Here is a 15,623-nt window from a genome sequence, read left to right as displayed (position 1 = left end):
AAATTTTTGAAAAACATTCTCCTTTTTAGATCAATTCAAACAACTCTAGAAAATCTTACATAGCTCAACTAGTTTTGTGTTTGTAATATCAACTTTTATGTTAGAGATCTCACTTATTCTATCATCAAATATCTTTAAACTGAGATGTGATTGCAAGTTCTAGAAATGCACATGAATGTCCGAGGTTTATTCATACATTACTCAAAACCTCTTACAAATCCGAAGCGAACATAGAGAAAGAGAAATTGAGAAGTTTCATGAAAACAGAATTTGTACACCCTGAAAGAGACTAAAAAAACCACCTGAAGAAATGCTTTTCCTTTTGGTTTCTTCTTCATTGGCACTGACTATGAGGAACATCACCACAGAAACCAAAAAGCTTTCTCCCGTCAAAGTGGAAATAAATAAATAAATAAAAATTTGAGTGTTTGAAGTCAAATCGAGAATGTAACAGTCACCCCGAATTTACTCCGCCATGGAAGTCAAAAGTCAATCTCCAACAAGCTTTTGCTTTTGCTTCTCTCTAACCAATACCTCCTCAAAACGGGTCCACTCTTTTTTTCTCTCTTTTCATCTTCCAATTTTTGCTGTTTCCCTTCTTTTGTGCTTAAATTTTCTCTTTTATCCAATTGGGTCTCTTTCTTTTGTGTTTTAGTTTCAATTTTCTCACCGGTTCTCCATGGAACCGCCACCCCTTATCGACCTTGGCGACGGCGACGGGGACGGTGATGATTCTTCATCTCCCTTCACTAATTCATATACCCAGAACCTTAATCACCTCAATCATGGATTTAATTACTCGAATCGGGAGGATACGACCCGTAGTTATTCTCCCCAATTCTTCGACTCCAGTTCATCTTCGTCCGATAATGAAAACGGTGGTGTTTCTTCCAATTCTGTTGAGTCCACTACCAAACGTCTTGATTATATGCTGCAATTTCTGGACCGTAAGCTTTCATCTCAATCTGTTTCGTATAGTAATCATGATGGCGATAATCAGGATTCGGATTATGATGGGAGTAGTTCTTCTCTTCCTGAATTCATTGGGCGGGGTGGAGGAACTGGGATTTTCAGGCTTCCAGTGCGAGCTGCTGTTCATCCTCATCGACCCCCTAGCCTTGAAGTGAGGCCGCATCCTTTGAGAGAGACGCAGATCGGGTGCTTTTTGAGGACAGTTGCTAGCAGCGAGTCCCAATTGTGGGCTGGTAGTGAATATGGTGTCCGCTCTTGGAATTTCGAGGATTTGTATGCAGCGGCAGAAGACATGGGTGTGAGGGGTGGTGATGAAGAGACGGCGCCATTTCGTGAGTCAGTTTGGACGTCGCCTACTCTTTGCTTGGTTGCTGATGAGGGCAATCGGTTAGTTTGGAGTGGCCACAAGGATGGTCGCATTAGAAGCTGGAGAATGGATATTCAAAGTTTGAATTCAAATGATCATTTCACGGAAGCTCTATCATGGCAGGCTCATCGTGGTCCTGTTTTTTCGCTTGTAATGACATCTTATGGTATATACATGGTCTCATGTGATTGTCAAAGCAATGTGGAGTTTGCTTCTTTCTTGTTGACTGTTTTGGTTTTTTTTTTTTTCTTATCTCTCTCTTTAGGAGATCTTTGGTCAGGTTCAGAGGGAGGGGCTTTAAAGGTGTGGTCATGGGAGGCTATAGAGACCGCTCTCTCTATGACAGAGGGAGAAAGTCACGTGGCTTCTTTGTTGGTGGAGAGATCTTATGTTGACCTTAGGACTCAAGTCAGTGTAAGCTTCAGTAACACATTTACTTGGGATGTTAAGTACTTGCTATCTGACGATTCTACTGCCAAAGTATGGAGTGGTAGTGACCTCTCTTTCGCACTCTGGTATGTTCTTATGGGATTCTTACATCTGATGGCTTACTTTCTTTGTAGTTGCATTTGGTGCATTGGTTAGGAGAGATCTTATATCAACCTTATGGGATGTTAATTATATTCTCTGTTGTTCATGAATCTTGTTGTTTAAAGTTCAGATGGTGTATTGATTACAAACTTATAGACTTGAATCCTTGGATATATGCAAATTGCAAGAACGAGTTTACATTACATAGTAGTTTTTAAATTTGTTGATATGAAATCAGGACAAATATATTCTAGAGGTAAGGTACAAAAGAATAACCTAGGGGTGAGGTAGAGGGAAACCCTGTCCCGAATGCTACAGAAGAAGCGTCTTCCAATCATTCATTAATGTAGTACAAACTTTTTTGGGTGACATGCATTCAGAGCACATCCTAGTGTGCAAGTCCCTGCATGTCTTTGGGTAATGACCTTTTACAATATCCTATTTTATCTCTGTCCTGTTTGTAATTTGCTCCCCAGTAGCTAAGAGGTGCTTTGAAATGTCATTATCTTCTAATACAATGATTTTAGTTATCTATTGTTTCCACTTTTCAAGGGATGCTCGCACAAGGGAGCTATTGAAAGTGTTCAATACTGATGGTCAGCTGGAGAACCGAATAGATATGACATCTGTCCAAGATTTTACATTGGAGCCTGTTTCTTTCTCAAAGAAAGAAAAGACTCAGAGTGCCTTTGGTTTCTTTCAGCGTTCACGTAACGCTATAATGGGAGCGGCTGATGCTGTTCGGCGAGCTGCTGTGAAGGGGGCCTTTGGAGATGATAATCGGAGAACTGAAGCATTAGTGATGACAATAGATGGAATGATCTGGACTGGATGTACAAGTGGTTTACTTGTGCAGTGGGATAAACACGGAAACCGTCTGCAAGATTTCCATCATCATTCTCATGCTGTCCAATGCCTTTGTACTTTTGGATCACGAGTATGGGTGGGATATGCCAGTGGTACTGTGCAGGTATTGGACCTCAAAGGTAGACTTCTTGGTGGTTGGGTGGCTCATAGCTGCCCTGTGATTGAAATGTGTGCTGGATCTGGTTACGTATTTACCCTGGCAAATCATGGTGGTATCCGTGGATGGAATGTTACTTCTCCAGGACCTCTTGACAGCATACTACGCTCAGAGTTGGCCGCGAAGGAATTCATGTATACAAGAATGGAAAATTTAAAAATATTCACTGGTACATGGAATGTTGGACAGGAAAAAGCATCTCCTGACTCTCTCATCTCCTGGCTGGGTTCTGTTGTCTCAGATGTAGGCATTGTAGTGGTTGGGCTGCAGGAAGTTGAAATGGGAGCTGGTTTTCTAGCAATGTCAGCAGCTAAAGAAACTGTGAGTTCCTTCATTATAAAACGTACAAATCTTTTTTCTCATTATATTTTAACTTTCCAAATAACTGATGAGTTTCAAGAAACTTATCTGCATGTTTTGTTATTTCTATTTGAGAAGAAACAAACTTTTTTACTGATAAGTCAAAAAGAGAAACTGAACACTCCACCACAGGGAGTCTATGAAGGGCTGGTGCCGCTAGTACTAATAAAAACATAATTACAACTAAAACGTATATTTTAATGTTTTATCCCACCGTTGCATTTCCTCTTAAAAGGCTGCTCCAGCTAGAAAAGAAAGAGCACATCAGTATAGAAGCTCGAAAATTGTATTTTGTCCCCTTGTTAAATACCAATCCTTGGAACTGTCTTCAAAGTTTCTTGAGTTTCTACTTACCACATACTCCAAAAGAATTGATTTGTAAGACGTAGAGACCCACGGTTAAACATTCAAAGGAAGTCCTAGACTCTTTGGGAACTCATACATATCATATGAATTGGAAACAAACTAGGTCTTCAATCCTTACTTACCATTACTTACCACCTTGGGACCAAGAGAGATTGAATCGAAATGCAACTCAGCACTCAATCCTTGTTCACCTCCTGAACTATCATCATTAATAGATGTTTCATGCATGGTAGAGACGGTAGGAAATCTGACAACTTTTAAATCCTCTTTACCTACCTCAAACACCTCTTGATCTATCTTAACCTTAATTGTTTTTTCAAAAAACGATATGAGACTTTTCATTAAATAAACAAAAAGAGAGTAGTACTGAAAATACATCACAATAAAGACAAAACAAAGTAAACACCTTAGAACAAATATAGAAACAAACTGAACCTGACAAGAATAACAATATTAAACTAAACCTGACTAATTTGAAGTCTTTTTTTTTTTTTTTTTGAAAGAAACAGAACTTTTCATTGATGAAATGAAAACCATATGGAAGATTTCCATCATCATAGTTGTCCTCTCTTTGTTAGGGTAGTGTCAATTTTCTTCTAGGAGTAGGGATTTTCATTATTGGTGCCTAATCTCTCAGATGGCTTTCGTGTGAATCCTTTTTCCTTTCATATTTAGTCTTCACCTCGCTGTAGAAGATGAAAATTCCAATAAAAGAATAATATGATTTGTCTTTTTTGCTTTCTTTTGTCGTTCTTCTCTCTTAAGGGTAATTGTGTCTTTGAGATTAGCATCTTTTCATTATCTTTAGTATGACTTGTCTTTTTCTTTTTTAATTTTGTCTTTTTCCCCTCTTAGGGTAATTGCATCTCTGACATTAGTCTCTTTTCATTTTTGTTTCCTTTTTAATAAAGAAGGAAAAAAAAGCCCTACGCAATATATAAGAGACCATTGAGTAGAGTATGGCCACATTGACTTAAAAATATATCATTTCTGTTCAAATTGAAAATTTGAAGATATCTCAATCGTTTCAATTTGATAAAAAAAAATTTCATCCCGTCTAGCTGCATTTCTTTCCTCCCTAAACATATTTTATGTTTGTTTTGAATGCAGGTAGGACTCGAGGGTAGTTCACTAGGCCAATGGTGGTTGGATATGATAGGGAAAACGCTGGGTGAAGGATCAACTTTTCAGCGTGTTGGTTCTAGGCAGTTGGCAGGCTTGCTAATAGCAATATGGTTTGTAGTTGATCAACCCTGAATTTATATAATAACATCTGTGACTATTTTCTTTTCTAATTTTTACAATTTTAGTTGTTTTTGTTTTTTGATCTTGTTGGAGTGGATGTACGATTGGCCTACTGAGGTCTTTCCCTCCCTGACAATCTTCCTTGGTATTTTTTAAAATAAAAAACAATAGTTTACATTTATGTTAGATAAACAATTAGAGGAAAATCAAAACTCCCAGAGGAAGCATGAAGAACCTTCTTACAGTAGCAACAGGGAATAGTACATAGATAAATTGCCGAATGGTTACAGATAGCTCTCCTATTAGATTTCATTGCATTACGAGGATAAATATAAACTTCAGCTTGATAAAGAATCCCAATCATAAAGAGGCATGATTCTTTATAATATCCCATTTTGCTTGCCAGTCTAACATTTTTATTTGTTTTCTTTCCAACCAAATAGGGTCGTCGCCCGTCTAACTATTTTATTCATTGGTTTTCCTTTTATATACCCTTGTATTCTTTCATTTTTTCTCAATGAAAGTTGTTGATTTCATAAAAAAAAATTCTTGACAGAAAACGGGATTCCTATTGATTGCTGAATTATTACATCCTATGCTGAATTTAAAGCAACCATTGTCCAACAAAGAAATACTTGCAACAAATTTTTGAACTGCCTTATCACTAATATAACAATATCATAAATAATTTTGGCATCTCTTCATATTTGTTTCTTTCTGGCAATTCAAAATCTGGGACATGAGGTAAACTCCAGCCTCAAGAAGGGACAGAAACAGGTTCTTTAAATCACCTGGAGCAATTGATGAAATTCAGAATTTCCATCAACTACAAAATTATATTGATTTGTGAATCTGTATGAATGGCCCTATGAAGCTTCGGTTATGGAGGAAAGCTTGGAAGGAATTAGATGAGACTTAATCAATGAAAATTGACATGAATGCAGCTGTGAGGTGACTTTTTGAGGGATGGAGTTTGAAAGACATCTGCAACCTCTTTTCCAAAACAAATGTCTTCCTGTTCTCAGGGCGAGTTTGAGCCAAAATTTCCAAATCTTTACTACTAACACTTACAGAGGACTCGTTCCATTGTGTGGTGGTAGAGGGGAGGGACACTACTAGGAAGATCATTGGGTGGGGGAGAGACCTCTTTATGCTTTATTTTCAAGACTGTTTCATTTTTCATCCCTAAAATTACTTCATTGCTGATTTCCTTGTTTGGTCTGGGAGCTCGTGGTCCTTCTCTTTCCAATAGGAAGTGAGAGATGTGGTCTCTTCTTGTTTTACTTTTTTGAACAAGAAACAAGCCTCTTCTTTAAGATAATGAAATGAGACTAATTTTCAATGGACAAAGGATACAAAAAGAAAGTAACTCCAGACCAACAGGTGCATTGATGCATAGAGGAAATTAAATCAGCAGGTGCATCCATCAAGGACATTAAGTCACCTAACCTTTTGGAGTTTGGTCTCTAATTCCTTGATGGATGAAGGCCTCAGATTGCAAATTTGAAAAACAAAGACCTGGTCTTATTAGCTAAATGGGGTTGGAGATTCATGTATGAACCTGCAACTTTTTTGGTGTAAAGTAATCAAAAGTATCCATTGGCACCAACAATCATTGTTGGCACACTTCCGGAAATTTTGGTTGAAGTCTTAAAAGTCTGTTTATTATTTCCAAAGCTTGGTTAAAAGTTGAATGTCTAGCTGAATTCAAATTGGATTTTTTTTTTAAAAGGAAACCTAACTTTTCGTTGATATAATGAAAAGAGAAAAATTCTCGAAGGCATATTACATTCAAACCCAATCTCTAGAGCCTGGTTAAAATTTGTAGTCTTAGAAGTTCGAGATTTTTCTTGTGGTTGAGCTTTGAGTGTGTATTGTACTTTTTATTTCTGGTTGGGATGTTTCTGTTCTATTATTGGGAAGTTTTTTTCTTCCATTGTAATTGCTTATGTCTCTCGGAGATGGTGTCTGATATGAGTTCAATTTTTCAGGGTTAGAAGTAACATAAGAGCTTATGTGGGGGATGTTGATGCTGCAGCAGTTCCGTGTGGCTTTGGACGTGCAATTGGTAATAAGGTATATCTTGTTTCTTTGTTCCCAACAATACTATTGCTTCCGGCGTAACATTTTTCTACATTTTTTATATTGTGTTTTCAAAAATATTTTCATCGACTAACTAAACAATTATTTTTGTACATTTTGTATTTTGAGCATTAACCTCTGTTCATATTTGAATGAATTTTTTTTTCCTTCTTTGTTTTCTTTTAGGTTAGCTGTTTTGTAGGGATGCACGGCCAAATTGAAATTTTGGTTTTTATAGTTTATAAGGTTTGGTTCGGGGTTCAAAACCCTAAACCCAAAACCAAACCTTTAAACTTCTTTTTACTTATATATGTGTGTATATATATATGTGTATATGTGTATATATATGTATGAGTAAAAAGAAAAACGTGTTAGAGAGTTTTACTTGTTTCTTTCTGTTTTTTTTTTTTTTTTTAAATTTCTGTTTCTTCCAAATCAAAAACTGAATCACATAATGTTATCTAAAAAAAAAAAAATTAAATTATGTATCTCTGAAGTATTTGTGTCTTACATTTCCAGAAATTGGTGTGTCGTGTCCATGCTGTGTTGTGATTTTGTCGTGGTGTAGTAGGAATAAGATATTATGGTCAAATCCTTAATCTATTAGGATTAGGATTAGTTTCTTTTATTAATTAGGATTAGGATTAGTTTTTTTGTCCATTAGTTTCCTTTTCAATTATCAATAGAGTACTTGTCTTCTTGTATTCACAACATTTAAACATTCATAAAATTCTCTCGGTTGTTATACATCATGTTGTCTTCGGTGTCTATATTTGTGCTTTTCCACGTCATTTTTAAACCCTTCGGATATTAGCAAAAGCCTTTGGTCTTGATACTTGTAGGGAAAAATGAGCACACTTGATATTAATTGTCTTCATGAAAACCTCTCTGGTGAGCTAGTGTAAGGTAAAGTAGTTCCACATTTTAGAACCCATATAAATTCTCCATGGGCTAGTTGGGAATTTATCTTCTCCAAATGTGGGAAATAAGCTAACCTCTTTATCATTTCCGTATCTCCTTAGTTCCCTTTCAAGATGTGTGGGATGTTAGTCGAAAAAGGATGTTTTCAGGAATTATGTTGCAAACTATAGTAGCTGAATGTTTTTGGCAGGACGACATAGATTACTGTTTGGATTTATGTTGAATGTTGACCATTCATGGAGATTCTGACTTAAGTATATAATGTTCATTTTTACCATATGTTTTATGGTTTGTAATATCTCATAATTGTAAATTTTGACATGATTAAAGGTTGTCTGACCAGGGGGCAGTTGGTTTAAGGATAAGAGTTTTCGACCGGGTGTTATGCTTTGTTAACTGTCATTTTGCTGCACATTTAGAAGCAGTCAACCGTCGCAATGCAGATTTTGATCACGTGTATCGGAATATGTCTTTTCACCGGCCATCCAATCTTTTTGGTACCACAGCTGGTATAGTGGCTCTTCTTATTCACACTTGCAGTTGACTTCTTGACGCATTTGTTTTACTAAATGCCTGGTTTGCCATTGCTCCTTTTTTGTGCAGCTTGTTCTTCACCCACTGCTCAGACAGTTCGCAGTTCAAATGTATGTGTAGAATTAATTGTTGCATGGTCCATTCAGTCGTTTAAATTACTTCTCACTTTCATTATAATTTGTAATTAACATATACTGGAAATTTCTTCTTCCTTCTTTTTATTTGGCGTACAAATGATGGAGTTGTCTTTCACAGGCTTTTGTTGGGTCTTCTGTAGAAATGACACCTGAATTATCTGAGGCCGATCTGATCATTTTTCTTGGTGATTTTAATTATCGGCTCAATGGGGTATCATATGATGAAGCTAGGGATTTTATTTCTCAAAGATGCTTTGATTGGCTCAAAGAAAAGGATCAACTCCGTACAGAGATGGAATCTGGAAATGTCTTCCAAGGAATGCGCGAAGCAGTTATTACATTTCCTCCAACGTATAAATTTGAGAGGCAACAACAAGGTTTATCAGGTATCTTTTTTATGCTGTTTAGTGGAGTTGAGTTTAAGGTTTGGTTAAAGCTGCTTTAGTATTAGTCGCTGGTTTGCCAGTTAAAAGTATGTATCAGTAGCAGAATCTCTTTGTTTTCTTGTGCTCCTCTTTTAGGGTTTTTGGACGCATACTTGAAACTGCCTTATTAGAGAGCAATAGAAAATGAGAGGACCCACAGGTTCTATTATCAAAACCTGGCTTGGGTGAAAAGAGTGGATTCCTTCATATAAAAAGAAAGAAAAGAAAAATGAAGACAATTATGTTCGTGGAAGCTTTTCTGTTTCTTTCCTGCAATGTAGGTTACTTGAGTTTTCTGATGGTTTGATATCAATTTTATTTTGCCTGTCTAATAGGGTATGATTCTGGGGAGAAGAAGCGTGTCCCAGCTTGGTGTGACAGGATACTGTATCGTGATAGCCGATCATCTTCGACATCTGGATGCAGCTTGGACTGTCCTGTAGTCACTTCTATATCACAGTATGTTGTTCAATTTTAATTATATTTCAATATATGGCAATTGAATTTGACACCTGCACTCCCCAATAGAAATTGGATACCATGTGTTGACCTTTCTTGGTAAGGGTTGCTGGTGCCCCGGCCGTTACCTTCTTTTCTTTTCCCTTTTCCATCCTTTTATTTTTGAAGGACTTGTAGGTTATCAAGATCTAATGATTGGAAATATTTAATTGGCTATATGTTTAGGTAGGATTCCTTTCCTGCATCTATTTGCTTTTCCTCCTATATTCTTGTTTGCATATGGGGATCTTGAGAATAAAAGGGTAGGGGTAGCAACAACCTAATCCTTTTGAAATGAAGTCCCTGGTTCGTAATATTTGGAATGCATGTCTCTTTCTATTTGGAATGAATAAGAATCTTAAATTTTTTGTGGTGTGTAATGCCAAATTTTGGTGCATCTACAAAGTTCTTTTTTCCCTAGAAAACCAAAAAATACCCAAAACTACCAAACGAATACAAAGAGGAGAAAAGGACACAAAAAGATTTCATGTGAAGAGGCTTGAACCCATGCTGAAAGAAAGTGAGCAAACCAATGAAGAGGTTTATCCTGCAAAGAACATTGTACTCTTTCAAACGAAAGCTATAATCAAAAAAAAGAAAGGCTTGAATGCCAATTAAGCTTGAGAAAAGCGCATACAAAAAGATAGACTGCAAGACTATACAAAGAACGAAACAAAGAAGGTAGGACACTATATGAAGAACCCAACAAATGCATCTACAGCCTTCGACCATCTTTAAAATAGGTAATACTGAAGAGTCTAGCTTCAACCCAAAGGACTACTACAACTGAATCAAAGTGCAGAGGATCATTAGGAAAAACCCAGGGAAAATTCAACCCACTATACACAATTGAAGACCGCAAGCTTCTACAATTGAAGAAAATTTGGATGGTATCTGAGAGGGAGACAAAGGAGAAGAAGCACCCAATCTTGTATCTTGAAAACACTAGCCCTACGAAATATTATATCAAAAGCTTCCCCAATATGTTCTAATGAAAAGGGTTCCTCAGGAATTGGGTCTAAGATCAAATTCTTCGCCAACAGTCGAATCCTCATCGGAACCATAGGGGTGAGAGAACCTTGGAAGAAGTGTTGCAAACAATACCTCTAGCAAGTCTTCAAACCTAGGATGCAAAAAGTTGATTGATTGAATACCTTAGAAGAACGTTGACTTCTCCTTGTGGAGCTGTGTAGACAATTTTCCTCAGACAGCATAGGAACTTGAGCTCGTACACACTTCTTCTCTAACAAGTTGGAATTGACTACTAAAAACTTGGAAGAAGAATGATTAACAACTCTCCAGGTATTAGCAAAGGAAAAGACAGAACAAACCTTCCAGAAGTAAATTTTTCTTCCAATAATCTCTCCGTCTTAAAACTCCCTCCTGAATTTCAGTCATATCATTGGTCCCTTGAAGCAAATGGATCCTTCAGTCAAATCATTGGTAAATCATCTCTCTTTGGCTTCTCTGCTTGACAAGGCACTAAAAAAGGCTTTATGGAAGTTGAAAATTCCTAGAAGAGTTAATATTCTGGTATGGAGTATAATTTTTGGTCACTTGAATTGCTCCTCCGTCTTACAAAGGAAGTGTCCTTCCCATTGTTTGTCTCCAAGTATTTGCACACTGTAAAGGAGAAGAGGAAGACATTCAACACATCCTCTTTGAGTGCAGTTATGCTCAGAATTGTTGGTTTGCATTATTTAATTTTTTTTGGCAACAGCTGGGCTTTTGGAAGAGCATCAGCAAGCAATATTTTTTTCAGATTTTGGCAGGGCCAAAGCTTAAAAAGAATCAACAAATCCTGTGGAGTAATGGGGTGAAAGCTGTGCTGGCTGATTTGTGGTTTGAAAGAAACCAAAGAGTCTTCCATGATAAGGAAACTCCTTGGTTTACTAGATTTAAAGCAACTCGATTGAACGTATCTCTTTGGTCATCTCTCTCACTAGGGCTTTTGCTGATTATTTGAGTCAAGATATTAGTTTAAACTGGAGTGCTCTCATCTCCCGATGAATTAAATTGTTGACAACAACTGTGGAAAAGATCTTCCCTGACTACTCTCCATAGTCTTGTTTGTTATTTTTGAATATTCTTGGCTAGGATTATAATTGTTCACGTCTCCATTATGTAATTTGTAAATTTCTTTTTGGAGGTGATGATGGTGCTAAGGGGGCGTCAACCTAGTTGAGATGCTCAGGTGTACCTCCTGATCTGTAGCTTTATGCTTGTTGTTTCCAATGTACTTTGAGCATTAGTCTCATATCATTCATGAAAAGGCTTGTTTTTTGGGTTTGGTTGGCAGGTTGGAGGTGTAATGTCTATATGGTTGACCTGTGGGAAAAGATTAATCGAAGATTTTCAATATGGTCATCCCACTTAATAATTTTGCCTACACATTTTAAATTATTATATCATTAGACCTAATAGTTTAACATGATAGTTAGCCAACAAGGGCATCACTTAACTAGCATAAAGCTTGAAATCTTGATCATAAGATCAAGGTTTAAATCCTCGATCCTACAAAAATATAAAACCCTAATATTAGGTGGTAAAATTTAAATCCTGTTTTACAAACTTCCTCTGTAATTCTTGGAAACCTTAACCTCCCATTGTAAGGAGAGAGAAGGAAAATGGGAGCGAGAGGGATCAACCTAGAGAAGGAAAAAAATATACACGAAAGTGGCTCCAAAGGGTTGGAGAGCCAAGGATGAATATCCATTATTTGTTGCCATTATTTTCTTGTCTTTTTCATGTGTCCTCTTTTAATGTACATGCATCTAAGATAGCTGCTGCTAGCTTTATTACTTCCGTTGGTATTTGTTTCTGTAGCTTTCTTGTATGGAATGCTGTAGCTAATTATTTTTTTAGTTGTACATTTTATGAACTTGTAAAAAAAATGAGAAAGATTTAGTATGTCTATTATCAGGTTTTTCTCCTATCATGCCCCTTTATTTTGAAAACACTATCAATGTTTTTTCTTTCTTACAAATATTGATTTATGGGCGTACAAAGATTTGATGTCAACGTTACAGTTTTCCCTTTTTCCCCTTCTGATCTTCCTTCCTGTACAGGTATGAGGCTTGTATGGATGTGGTGGATAGCGATCATAAGCCTGTTCGTTGTATATTTGATGTCAATATTGCTCGAGTTGACGAGTCTATAAGAAGACAAGAGCTTGGAGAAATTCTTCATTCAAACGAAAAAATTAAGCATATGCTTGATGTGCTTTGCAAGATTCCTGAAGTTATTGTCAGTACGAACAACATACTTCTTCAACATGAGGATACATCTCTTCTACGTATTACAAATAAATGCGAGAAAAGTGACGCAATATTTAAAATAGTTTGCGAAGGTCAGTCTACGATTCGAGTGAATGGCAAAGCGTCAGGTCATTATAGTCTTAGAGGTTCTTTTGGCTTTCCACGATGGCTTGAGGTAACTTTATTTATTTACATCAATCTACTTACAACGAATTCTGCCTGACTTTTGCATTCTCTAAGCTGAACATCGTCATTATTTATCAATGATGGTATCGACTATAACAAAAGCTGGGTTATTTCTTGCTACTGTATCAGGTCTCGCCTGCAACTGGAATTATCAAACCTAACCAAATTGTTGAGGTCTCAGTTCGTCTTGAGGAATCCCACATGTCAGAAGGATTTGTTGATGGTCATCCACAAAACTCATGGTGTGAAGTCACCAGAGATAAAGAGGTTATTTTGCTTGTTAAGGTGTACGGAACCTTTTCTAGTAAGTCAAAGAATCATCGTATTCGTGTGCGCCATTGTGTTTCTCCTAAGACAGAAGGAACTGGTACCAAAACGAACAACTCTACCCAAATTCATGGAAGCGTTCTTCAACGATCCGATATTCAGTGTCTCAGCATGTCCAGCGATGTGGTTGACCATCTAAGAAATTTGCATACCCCTTGACTGCAGCCAAGATTGTGTGGGAAATCATGCTTTTGGTCTTTAACAGATCCCAATTCTTCCAGCTTCTTTAATGTACATACCTGAGGCCATTTTGTATCAAAACTCGTACTGCTTTGATTTGTGTCAATAGTGTTCATTCAATAACGATATCCATTTTTTGAGATTTTCAACCTGATTTCAAGACAGGTCCATCTCTAGGTGGTTGTTGATAAGTGGATTCACAAATTTATAGATGAAAGTTGTCATACAGAAACAGTAGCAGAGTAGAGGAGGCAGTTTTATTTGTTCCTTAAATGTTATTATCCCAACTACAGTGAAACAATTATGTTTGTGGATTTGGTTTTGACGAGGCTGAGTTTTGGTTCCTTGAACAAACTTTGTACGTGCTGAAAATATGTTTGCAACTTCATAGTTTCGGTGCTTTTTATTTGATTTGATGTATATAAAAAATTTTATGTGAATTTTTTTTCTTTATTTTTTTGATGACATGGAGTGGCGACCTTTCACCATAGGGCTTTATGTTAGAACCATCAGACAATTTTTTTAATAATTAATTTTTTTATTTTCTGAGTTTATTGCCAAATTACTTTCCAATTTGTTGTGTAAATCTACGTGTCACAAGAAGATAAGAGACTAGGCAGGTCAAGTTAACAAAATAAAGAGAATATAGTTTAGGTGAACAAAACAAAGAAAACAAACCAATAGAATTTTATTTAAACTGGGTGTTGCTTGCTAGTTTCATCGAATTGGCCCAACTTCTTATTTTTAATCTAGTTAGATTAAGTTCCAATCTAGCTTACGTAGTTACATTTGATTTGAGTACTATGCAACAATGTAAAGAGATTGGCTTTTTTAGACTATGTTTGTATTGACCTTTTAAAAAATGAATAAATGTTATTCTAGCTTACGTGTATGAGACAAAGATTATCTTAGTATTATAATACCTATATTTGTTATAGTATTTACTATTTATTATAGTTTTTACTATTCTACGTTTATAAACTTTTAGTTTTTGTTATAGTATATACTGTTTTATCTCAAACTAAAATAGTTTACATACAAACACATACTATTGTAAACTCAAATTAAAATAATTCACGCTCCAAACACAAATTATTATAACATTATTATTATTATCTAGGACTTGAATAAGCAACCTTTTGTTCCAAACATCTCTTAAATGCTTAAATAATTGATTATAAATGTCACATGAATGTTTAAAATACTAAGAAGTCATTCCAAATAGGTCCTACTATGACTTTCAAAAATCAAAAGTAAAATGTATTTAGACTCTACGATTGGAATATAAACTAATTTGAGAAATTACCAAAATAGACCAATTTTGAGGGGTTACAGATTTTTTGGATTGTTTTTTTAAAATGTTAGTTTTAGAACAAAATGGGATATGAAAAGTCCAAAATGTCTTTACATGAATTTTTTTTTCTTCTTTTTTCCTCAAAAAAACATTAAAAAATAAATTTTCTTTTTTCACAGTTTCTCTCATATTTGTCTAACTTATTTTCTCTTGAACTCTCTTGTCATTTTTTAGAATATTAATCACTCTTAAACAATAGCTCTCATATTATTTTGGAAAGTATTCGTTTATTTTATTGTTATAGATAATCCTCTTAATATATAGCCCAAAATAAATTTTATAAACAAATATATAATTATTCATATACTTGTTTTGTGTGATTTGTTGTACTTCTGCACCTGTTTTAGGAAGTTTTTGTTACTATTTTTTATCTCACACATATCTCGTAATATTCAAACTTGAAATTTCTAACGTTAAATCAATTACTTACTTTGAACTTGCTAAAACATGTTAAAAGAACTCTAAATTACCTTTAAATGACATAAAATACGTGCAATTGATTTAGGGTTGAAATTTTAATTTTGAGAGTTGCAAGATTGACAAGAGATACTTGTGAAATTAAAAAAAAAAAAAAAACATGGGTAAAATCACCGTAAATTACCTAAAACAAGTATGAAATTGATTTGAAGTTTGGTATATCAAGTTTTGAGCTGCAATATATTTACGAGACTAAAAAAAATCAACTAAAGAAGCTCCTCGAACATGTTAAGAAATTTCTTAAATCACCTAAAATAAGTATATAATTGATTTTGGAGTTTGATATTTTAATTTGGATATTGTGAGATGTTTGCAATATTAAAAAAATAGCTACAAAACTCCATCAAACATGTTGTAAAATAACCATAAATCACATAAAA

At 35.5% G+C, this 15,623-nt stretch overlaps 1 protein-coding gene across 2 annotated transcripts; it reads left to right on the top strand.

The window, feature by feature from the left end:
- Positions 1-425: 425 nt before the first annotated feature.
- On the top strand, positions 426-13,852 carry LOC103487211 (type II inositol polyphosphate 5-phosphatase 15). 2 transcript variants are annotated; one of them, XM_017044314.2, is made up of 11 exons: positions 426-1,505; positions 1,608-1,854; positions 2,423-3,215; positions 4,731-4,855; positions 6,857-6,941; positions 8,212-8,377; positions 8,472-8,512; positions 8,658-8,925; positions 9,300-9,423; positions 12,531-12,894; positions 13,035-13,852. In XM_017044314.2, the coding sequence occupies exons 1-11, from the start codon at positions 680-682 to the stop codon at positions 13,389-13,391; spliced, it is 3,396 nt and encodes a 1,131-aa protein (XP_016899803.2). In that variant the 5' UTR covers positions 426-679; the 3' UTR covers positions 13,392-13,852. The 2 variants fall into 2 exon arrangements, with proteins under 2 accessions (XP_016899803.2, XP_008443662.2); XM_008445440.3 differs by having other exon boundaries at positions 431-1,505; positions 1,605-1,854.
- The last annotated feature ends 1,771 nt before the right edge of the window (positions 13,853-15,623 follow it).

Source organism: Cucumis melo, chromosome 2, assembly GCF_025177605.1.
Source record: "Cucumis melo cultivar AY chromosome 2, USDA_Cmelo_AY_1.0, whole genome shotgun sequence".
Classification (NCBI taxonomy): Eukaryota; Viridiplantae; Streptophyta; class Magnoliopsida; order Cucurbitales; family Cucurbitaceae; genus Cucumis; species Cucumis melo.
This window is presented reverse-complemented; position numbering and strand designations above follow the sequence as displayed.

Excerpts from the sequence above, each read along its gene's own strand:
- LOC103487211 (XM_008445440.3), top strand. The coding sequence starts at position 680 with ATGGAACCGCCACCCCTTATCGACCTTGGCGACGGCGACGGGGACGGT. Across the intron at positions 4,856-6,856 it reads GGCTTGCTAATAGCAATATG|GGTTAGAAGTAACATAAGAG; the intron begins GTTTGTAGTTGA and ends TCAATTTTTCAG. Across the intron at positions 8,378-8,471 it reads TCTTTTTGGTACCACAGCTG|CTTGTTCTTCACCCACTGCT; the intron begins GTATAGTGGCTC and ends TTTTTTGTGCAG.